Source organism: Gymnoscopelus microlampas, assembly GCF_963454915.1.
Source record: "Gymnoscopelus microlampas genome assembly, chromosome: 7".
Taxonomy (NCBI): Eukaryota; Metazoa; Chordata; class Actinopteri; order Myctophiformes; family Myctophidae; genus Gymnoscopelus; species Gymnoscopelus microlampas.
This window is the reverse complement of record NC_139944.1, coordinates 43956338-43967280: the sequence shown is the minus strand read 5'-3', so window position 1 is coordinate 43967280 and position 10943 is coordinate 43956338. Positions and strand designations below refer to the sequence as shown.

General features: G+C 39.5%; 1 protein-coding gene across 1 annotated transcript; it reads left to right on the top strand.

Annotated features, from left to right (window-relative positions):
- LOC311048325 (monoacylglycerol lipase abhd6-A-like) lies at positions 1-9309 on the top strand. The gene is made up of 10 exons (XM_084061550.1): positions 1-99; positions 1954-2081; positions 2686-2845; positions 3050-3163; positions 3367-3499; positions 4045-4196; positions 5370-5423; positions 6967-7021; positions 7810-7910; positions 8664-9309. The coding sequence occupies exons 2-10, from the start codon at positions 1966-1968 to the stop codon at positions 8892-8894; spliced, it is 1116 nt and encodes a 371-aa protein (XP_083917676.1). The 5' UTR covers positions 1-99; positions 1954-1965; the 3' UTR covers positions 8895-9309.
- Positions 9310-10943: the final 1634 nt, after the last annotated feature.

Genomic DNA, 10943 nt, shown 5'->3' with positions numbered 1-10943 from the left:
GGAGATCCTGTTCAAAAATCTTGTTCTTTGGTTGACTTTCCTGATTACTTTTGTTGCAATTTTTTCACTGGAACGATTGTCCTCTAAAATACAACCCAGGTAGGTAATTTCTTCTTTCCTTGTGATAACATTTGTCACCCACTTTGACCGTGAAGTCTTTGGCCTTGCAGAGGTTAATTCTTGACCCAGCTTGTAGAGCAGTTATTTTCTAAACAAAATGAAGAATTTGGTATCATTATGTTTGTCTTTTGTTCAAGTTGAACAATTTGAGGGGGAATTACCAGCGGCCCCTCCAACTTTGGTCTAGTCCTAATTTTTGCTGAGATTGGCTCACAGGCCCAGTTTCCACTTTACTTTTGTTTTGGTGAGGAATTAGCAAAACATTATAATAATAAGAAAGAAAGAAAAGTCCAAAAGAAAGAAGACAGGTGAGAAAGAAAACATTATTATTTGTATATGAGTGTGCATGTATGTGATTATGTAATTATACTGCTCTGTTCACTGTCTTTTCCTTAGTGATTTTTGTCTGCATTAAATTATTAATTATTAAATTATTAGCAAGGCTCTGTAGCTTGATGCCAGCGATCAGACAGCTATATGACATTGATGAAGAAAGTGATCATGCTAACATGGCAAACAACGAGTTCACAGTAAAGTCCTCAGTGTTAATTTCATTCTCAGGGCTTTATTGCTGAAATAAAATGTGTTGTCTTTGAATAATGCCATGCACAAGGAGGTCTCTTGAACTACAGCTGTACAGATGTATAGTATTCTGCAGGTCAAAGAGTAATAGACTCAATATAATAATAATAACTTTATTATATAGCACTTTTCTGAACAGACGTTACAACGTACTGCACAAAATCACACAGGTTAAAATGTCAAAAGGGAAACATACAGGGGCCACACAATACATAGGATATAGGAGTGCTTAAAAAACGAGGAGGAACTAGTACAAAATTCAGCAGATTATAATTCATAGCAATACAACAACAACCAAAAAGATAATATAGCGAGAGCATGGTTTAGTAAAAGGCTTTAGTTTTCTTTCTTTTTAAATAATTTGTCACACTTTGAATGCCCTTATATGGTTTTGGACTCTTTAGGGCTGTTCTCTAGCCTGGCTCCAGCCCGTGAATCGCTAGCCACGCCCATTAAAAAAATATGTTCAGGCGATTCTGGTCTGGTGACGCTCTCATAGGAGGTCTCAGCCTCGGTTGAAAATCTGTACGACGAATCGGGATCGGGATAATCCAGTATGAACCAATCGCCAAAGAGTCTTTGAAAAAAAAACTTTGGCCACGCCCCCATCTCAGCAATCGGCTGCATTGAGAGGGCTTTCAGACTGAATAATGGAGTGAAACGAAATGAAAATTCAGGCTGAGTGTCAGGCTAGCTGTTCTCTAGACCTGTTTAGGCCTCTATTCTGTTGTATCGTTCCAATTGTATTTCTGTTATGATGTTGCTGCCTTTGCCTTGATGTTGTGTATCTTATTTTGTAGCATTGTTTCCTGTCTGCCTTGCTTGCTGTTTCCTGTCTTGTCTCACCTACCTTTGATTCGTTTTGTTCTCCACCTGTGTCCTGTTGTGCCCCAGCCAATCCCTGTGTTGATTTGTCTTGCATTCACCTGTGTCCAGTTAACCCTGTGTCTATATATATTCCCCTGTTTCTTCAGTTTATTGTAAGGTTGTTGTTTAGTAAGTTATGTACTGTGTTTTGGCTACAAGCCTTTCTGTATTTTGAGTCCTTGTTTTGCCATCTCCATTTTATGGGAAGTTTAAGTTGGAAAATAAACCTCCTGAACCTCAATTCTTGCTGTCTGTCTTACTGCATTGGGGTCCTCTGAACTCGCACCCTGACATAATTAAGTTAATTATTTGCTTATATTATGCATTTACTACTACTACTAATTATTATTATTATTATTATTATTATTATTGTTTTTCTTAAAGGAGACTGGAGTGATGGACTTGGATGTGGCCATAATGTTAATGCTAGCAGGAAGTACCCTTCTGCTCATCTTCCTGGGTTTCATCACCTTAATGTTCTGGCCTGCTGTCATCCTCAAGGTTTATAACTGGTAATACACACTAGTAGCATAAAATAATTACTGTATCCCTGTATACACAGACCGACTCCCTCACAGCTCAGCCAGTTAGCTCTCAATGTTGATGTTAATAACCACTTACACTCATGCAGGAGTCATTTGGAGGTGGACTTTGATTAGACAGTAAAATAGGCCTCTTGGAAGATGGATGGCCCCATCAGACACACACGCATGCAATTTCACACACACATTTTTATTTCTTTATTTGGATTTTCAGTTTAAGACATAAAAATCCAAATATTGAAATTGTGTGTGTGCTTGTGGTGTGTGAACTTGGGTGCGTGCGTGTCTAATTGGGCCATCCATCTTCAGAGCACACACACACACACACACACACACACACACACACACACACACACACACACACACACACACACACACACACACACACACACACACACCTCAAGCAACATTACAGTCAGCCAATTATGGTGTTGACAAACAATATTCCTGTGATCCTTGAAAAATCTGGGAAGGGGGAAGTGGAAAATCCAGAACCAACTTCTAGATAAGATTACATGAATCTGTTAAGAGAAGTACTACTAAATGCTCTTCTCTTCTCTTCTCTCTGTTGTAGGTTTTTGAGGTGGAGGCTGGGTCTGAAAGTAGACTATGCTTATTGCGGGAAGTACAGGTTCTGTTATTCCCACCGTGGAAAGCCAGGGGGAACCACACCTTCACTCCTGCTGCTGCATGGCTTCTCATTAAACAAAGACATGTGGGTCCATATTGTCAAGGTATATCACAGACGCGACCACGCACCCATAACAATTTTACAGTTTTGCCATTTAGCAGTTGCTCTTATCCAGACCGACTTAGAAGTGCAACGTCAGAGTAAATAACATGAATTCTGTGCAAAGAGAACATTGTGGTGCTTCAAAGAAACTAGGATACCAGTTAAACATTTGCAGTACTAATAATATTTGTGTTTTTGTGTACAGTGCCTACCAAGGAGCCAGCATGTTGTATGTGTGGACATGCCTGGACATGAAGGGACCAGCAGGACAAATGCTGAAGATTACTGCATAGAGGGACAAGTCAAACGAATACATCAGGTGTGTGTGTGGGCAATGTTTCTCTCCCTTCCTCTTTCCCTTCTTTGACTTTATTTTCATTATTATGTTTTCACATTATTTCATTATGATATTATTAATATTATCGTTATTATAAATATTGTTATTAATATTATTATGGTCCTTGTCGTTGTTTTAGTACACATAGAATAGAATAAAGTCAAGACACGTGTTTGTCTCTGTAGTTTGTACAGAGCGTCCATCTAAACAGACGTCCATTCCACCTGGTCGGTACTTCCATGGGGGGGAACGTAGCGGGGGTCTACGCTGCCCGCTTCTCCGCTCACCTGTCAGGAGTCACCCTCATCTGTCCTGCAGGTACAGTAATACCCCAGACAGACCTTTATATCAATCAATCAGTTAATCAATTAGTTGAGATAAAAACTAAATAACAGAAATCATTTTTAAGAATGTGGCCTGGCTGGCCTGTAATCTGGGTGTGAAGTTTGACTCTGACTTGTCCTTTGACGTTCAAGTGTGTGCACAATCATGCTTCTTCCAACTGAGAAACATTGCTACAGTAATATTAAGCCATTCTTATTCACCGCAGACCTTGAAAAGATCATCCAAGTTTTCGTCACGCTTAGTTTTTGGATGGGTATACATAACATAATTACATATATACATAAATAACTATAATAAAAGTGGAATTACATTTTTTTGGGAGGGGGATCATTTACTGTACCTCTGTGCTGTTTACATCTTTGAAGAAAAATTAATAAATAAATAAAATCTCCCAGTAGCCAATAATAGAGTGGGATTGTACTCCCATGTGTGAATGTATATAATTGTGGCAGTTAAAAGGAGGAGCCATTTATTGCTTTAAATGTAATGAATAGCTGCTTTCTTGTATTTTTACCCAGGGTTGGTGTTGCCCACAGAGAGTGTGTTTGTGAAGAGACTGAGGGAGTTAGAGCAAAGTCAGAATGTCGAAGATATTCCTCTGATCCCATCCACACCGCAAGGGATGGAAGACATGCTGAAACTCTGCTTCTGCTTCAAAATTCCTCGACAGGTACAGCACTACTATTGTACTAGTACTATAACTACCACCACCTCACTAGTACTTCTACTACTACCTCACACAGGCACTACTAGTACTAGTACTACACTATACCCACCTAATGAATCTCCATTACTACAAGTTTTTACAACTATTCTTGTTCTATTATTGCTGTCTCTATCACTACAGCTATTCTATATCCCCCTAAAATACCTTTATATTTGGTTCGTTTTAAGGTGGTCTCTTATAGCAGTGGCATCGCAGTGTGATGCGTTGTGATCTTGCAGATCTGCAATTTTCGAAACGTCTTGAACAATTTGGAAGAATTTGGATTAATTGTTAAATTAATTGTTTTTGTTATTGAACAATTGGAACATGGATAAAAAATAACATTTGTCTGCCTTTTAGGCTTTGTCAACTACAATTGCACAGGGCAGATATGACAAGTAACTTAAATATATAAAGTAATGACTGACATTATTATTTAATAATTGTATCCTACATTAAAATTGGCTAATGGGAGGGCCGATGGGCGGACGGACCTCTGACGTCACTCTGACTCAGCCATAACCATATAAGGAGTTCCCAATGCAGCTACGCCCAAATATGGAGTGTGTTGTCTAATGTGTCGTCATGGCATCAGCCACAAACAAATCAGTCAGCTCCATATATGGGCACAAAGGGGGCATGCCCATAATATATATATATATATATATATATATATATATATATATATATATATATATATATATATATATATATATAAATAAATAAAACTCGGCGGCGCGTGCAGCGACAAGGACTCAAGGGAGTGTGGTGCCCGCCGTCAAGTAGTCGTCAGTTGTCCAGAACCGCTGTTCCAACCAATATGCCCATATATGGGCATTCCTATATGGTCATATACTGATGACATCAGGGATCTCCATATATGGACAAGGACTGACAGATACAGATATCTCCATATACAGTATGGGCATAAAAAACGAGTGTGCAAAAATAATTGCGACTATCCCAAATAATCGTCATTAGACGATTGTAAGAATTGTGCCAGGCCTATTTACAGCATTGTTTACACAAAGCAGTGTGTTTACAGAACAGTGTTCACACAGAGCAGAGTATTGTATTTACAGAGAAGTTTGTTTAAAGTGCAGTGTAATTACATGATGTTGCTGTTTGCTTCTACAGATTATACAGACACAAAGTGATGTATGGATCCCCAACAATGCCTTCTACAGGAAGGTACAGTATTACTACAGTACTACCACTTGGGCATGTAACGGTATACCGTATTACGGTATTACCGTGGTATAAACAGCTCACTGTATTTATGTATTTATTATTTTATATGAAAAAATTGCTATCTTGCCCACACACGTATGAGAAAGCACATAGCGTTTTTTCAGACCACCCGCTATGCCAATTCCGTTTGGTAGAGCGCGCTGCAATGGCAACACATTCTCAGTCCCAAGGAAATGTTGGGAGTCGGGCCGGGTGCACAACATTCAGAGGTCTCCCTCACTCCTAATTCTCAACAAATCTCAGTGATTCAAATTTTCCAATAATCAACAGAAGTGAGCGTGAATTCCTTGTGTCAATTGTGTTTATTGCGACCGTAGGTCGCACTTACTACAGAAAGCTGCTCCAGGTGTCCGTCCGTCACTCCGTCACTCCGTCACACACGTCACACTTTTGCCCTGCTCATATCTCCGCACCCATTGCCCCGATCCATGCCACATTTTGCACACACACTCCTTACCTGCCAAACTACACCCTCCAAGGACCCCCGGAGCTCCAGGGACCCCCAGCTGCCTCGGGGACCCCCAAGTGTAAAAAATGAGCACATGTGGACAAATTACCAAATGACCACCCCAACGGGGCTGCTCACGGGGCATTCCCGGGGACCACCCACTCCTGGTGCTCCAGAACGGATGCAAAAGTGGTGGCGCCCCCAGTGGAGGACCCCCTGCCACTGCAGCTCACATAAAATGCCGTAACTCGGGGGCTTGCCCCCCACAAACAATCCCTCCTTTCCCCTATAAACACACTCTTACAGCCCTCTTCTGTATACATGTGACCTACGGTCGCTTATCTCCCGATTAGGGAGTCTTACTGGTATAAGATGTTAGTCTATTCAAACACAATGATTTGTGATGCGCGATGCCATTCACTCCAAACCACACACTTCAATTTAATTAATCCATTGCTCAGGAAATAAAGAACGGATTACAACAATTTAGCATTCTCTATAATCAGTAACATGCTGGTGATATGTCTATCAATATGGTTTTGTTGAAAGGCAATCAAAGGTTAGAGCTTATAATGCAAGCGTCGGGTAGTGTCCGACATTACATAAGCGGCACCTTGTGCGGCCACAGAGTCAGCACACCGGTGCTTGTGAATTAAGTGATTGTGAATGTGATTTTACTGTAATCCACAAAAGTGTGACCGTTAATTCCTTGTGTCAATAAGTTGTTTTTATCAGCAGTTGCCTGCTAAGCTAATCAAAGACAAATAAAATGTTAATCTGTGTTTGCTATAACCACACCAGATTCAGTTTAATGAATCTAGATCATAAGCAATTGCTGTAATTTAAAGTTCTCTATAACCAGCACCAATGTGTGAGTGATAAATATTATTTTATACCAAGGCAATCGATGTCAGACAACTCGGGCTGCCTCTTCCATGGGCAGAGAGGGAGAGAGTGTTAGATTGCACTGGGCATAAGGCATAGTGTTCTTAAAGGCATTCATTTCATAGGCTAATAAAATATGTTTTCCTATAGATTCTACAGGGACTCATTGATGAACGGATCCCAAACAATGACTTCTACAGAGAAGGTGAGTGCTACTTCTTACTACTACTACTACTACTACTACTACTGTTATTACTTCTTATACTGCTGTTACTACTGGCATTACAACTAGTCTTACTGGCACCATTATATAGGTCATCCAGAATTCTGCTACTGCAGAATCTTTTTTTGAAAACTTTCACAGAAATGAGAGACACCATGTAATTACGCAGAAAGGTTTTGAAAAGTACAATCTACTTAATGTGTATATCAGAAAAGAGAATACAGCACAAGCAGTGTTCAAAAGACAGTGGAATCTATCACCCACTCACTATCAGGATGCAAAATGTTGCTATAGGGGAAAGAGAGGGTGTACAAAGAATCGCTAATAAGTGCTGGTATATGGCAGCAAAAGACTATGGTTTGGTAGTTGACTCTGTTGAGTTGTGTTCAACTTAAAATTCTGACAAGGTGATGTGTGTGTAATAGTAAGACATAGACAGAGGTCCGGGCAGGGAAGAGGAAATGATGTTCAGTTGCATTTTAAGGATCTATAGTTGTTTACAGTATCAGAAATTTTAATCCAGAATTGAATCTTTTCACCATGAATTCCTGGGGAGCCTGATAATACAGTAATATCTTAAATGCTGTAATACTGCTGCTACTATATATTCCCGGGAATCCACAGTTAGTGTGTGTGTGTGTGTGTGTGTGTGTGTGTGTGTGTGTGTGTGTGTGTGTGTGTGTGTGTGTGTGTGTGTGTGTGTGTGTGTGTGTGTGTGTGTGTGTGTGTGTGTGTGTGCTTCTATGCGTTTGTGTGCATGGGGCGGTCAGCGTTTCTTGAGATTGTAGGAGAAAAGTCTCGTCATTCTCTCCAGGACAACCTGCACCTGATCACAGCACCCCTCCAGGTTATCTGGGGAAAACACGATCAGGTAACAAAAAACTCTCCATATGTTCTGCTCCCTGTTTTAAAAACTAGAACTAAAAGTACCTTAATAAATAGTTCAATGATATCCAGCAATGAGCCAAACAGAACCTGCCAGTATGTGTAATCTATCTAGTTGACCAATGAGTTTATGAAGGACACAATTATATGCCTTACATTTCCTAATGTGCATCATGATGCATGTTAGACTTGCATTACTTGCTTTAACCAATTTAGCTTCTTTATGCAATAAAGAATTGTCAAACATCACTTCCATGAGGTTGTTCTTCTGAGCAAAGATCATCATATTCCTTGTAGGAGTCACAGGTTACCACCAATAGCGAAGTTAAAGATTAAATTATAAAGTTTATATCTTGTTCATTCTAATACTGATTAACACAAATGGAGTTTTGCATTAATATTGAATAAAATCACGAAATAATACACTAAATCAGTCAGGTTGGGAACCCATAGGTTTATGCATATTTCTCCTTGTTGTATTTAGTGTTGCTTGAATATTATGATCAGTAGGGTTTGATTGTAGCTGAAAACAAGTACATTTTCGAGGATAGTATATTCTTTTCCTAGGAATGAAAATGTCATTTTTGGGGGGAAAATATTAAACCCTAGTTCATACAATGAATGTGTTTTGCAGAGACAGTAGCTACACAGAAGTCAACAAGACAAAATTACATTATATAAAATTGTCTGACAGCAGAAAATACATTTCTAACTGTTTTATCTCTATCCACATCTACAGGTAGTTGATGTTTCAGGAGCGTCTGTGTTGCAGGAGGTCCACCCTGAATGTCAGGTGACACTTTTGGACAACTGCGGTCACTCTGTCGTCTTGGAGAGACCCCGGAAGGCTGCTCAGCTCATCATGGACTTTCTGTCTGCCCGTGAAGTCAATGGCAACGCCATGAAATTGGTCGAAGAAAGAATTTTTAATTTCAAGAATAACAAAATACTTAATAGAGAAATTGGATGACTCAACTCACTCAACTCACTCAACTCACTCAACTCACTCAACTCACTCAACTCACTCACTCACTCACTCACTCACACTCTCACTCTCTCACACACACTTTGATTCTGGCACACACACCCCAAAATGTTATTTTACTGTCGCTTTATGTATATTATGTCTGGATAAACACTAGTCCAATGCAATTTTAAAGAGATAGGGTCACTTTTAAGTAATTAGTGCATATTAAATAAGGCTCTTTTATTGCTACTTTTAACTTTTTAATGATCCTATGAAGTAAAGCCTGATAAAAGTGTCAAGCTCCCAAAATCCACCAGAATACTGGAAATTGCATCTACTCTGTTGAAAATGTCCTGGGGGGGCACTTGGAGGCGTGTTCAGTATGTTCGAAAATGAAAATGTATTAAATTATTGTGGTATACTTTCACTAAGTATTTTTTATTCAATATCACAATTTCACAAAGAGTAAAAACATACATTCACATAAATACCATTGTGTGTAATAAAGCTACAGATTTCTGCCTCAATGGCTTGGTTTCATTCTTAGGGGTCCTGAGTATTTCAAACATTATAGCCCAATCAGACCAATGTATAACGTGGTTATACATGTAAAAGGCCATAATGCCATACAAAGCAGTTTTCCTCCTGCCAGAAAGTGATTGCAGCTACCTGGTCACTGGAAGGTATCAGAATGGCTTGGTGTCATTCTTGGGGGTTATATTTCAAACATTATAGCCTAATCAGACTGTAGAACAAGCACTAAGCCTGCTTGTTGCCAGGCTTTCCTAACAACACACAGGCCACCACTGTATGACTGAGGGTGTGCTCTTCTGCTGCTGTTGCAATGCCAGGCAGGCACTGTCATTTGAGTGTACTTTTTTGTGGTTAATATATCTGCTGCTTTGTAATTGTCTGTATTTATTGATATTTTCCTGTTATTACATTCACTGCTATTTAACTGCCTCATCACACATCACTCATCCCACTGGACCAGGCACAGGGGGGCTGCGGGGGCTTGAGCACCTGCCCTTTTGTCCCTGATGCCCAAAGTGCCCTTAAAAAGAAAGATAGCAAAAAAAAGACGCCCAACACCTGTGGCCCTTATCAAGAAGATCATGTTCACTATAATACCGTAATTATATATATATATATTAGTTAGCTGACTGCTATCAGTCAATTTAATTGTCACTTTTCACATGATGCAGTGCAGTGAACTATATATATATATATATATATATATATATATATATACTGTATATTAGTTAGCTTACTGCTATCAGTCAATTTAGTTGTCACTTTTCACATGATGCAGTGCCCTCACATCTCATTGCTTTGCAGCTGCTGCAACCACTTTCTAATTCACTGATTGATACTCCCTCCCCATCCATACATCTGAGCTTCTACACTCCACTTTTTATGCAGATTACACAAATGAGTTATGTGTTCATTTCATTTGTTAGCTTTTGTTAGCTTTACAGAGTCAGGCTAATTGTTTTTTTTCCCCCCGTTTTCCCTTGCCCTTGGTATTCACCTTATTCCTGGCCCAGGTCAAGGAAGGTAAATTGAGGAAAGGGCACCGACGCCATTTTCTCTATGCAGCAATTCCAGCCGGCAGATTCATCGCACTAGGTGGCAAACTGCAGCTGGGAGTTTGATGGAATACATTGGAGTCAATGAGGGCCAGGTGGACCAGCTTATAAATAATCACGATATCTAAATGATTGAGACCTTTATAAAATACTTGGTCCAGGAAAATAAAAAATGACATATCACACATTGTTTTCTGCTGTGTTGCTTTTTGATGTGTACACTGTTTAATTTTATAGAGGCATCTAGAGAGCACAAAGTAAGATCGTGCTAAAGTATCGCGAAACTATCCATCATCTGACAACCAAAACTCGCAATACTCCTGAGCCTGAAACGATACCTGCTGCTGTTTAGCTATAGCTATTTTATTTGATTAGATATGTGACGTTGTTACCTGACAATTAGTTGACTTTTGGTGGAAAATATATGGTACCGCATATATCGGTATCGGTTGATATCGGAATC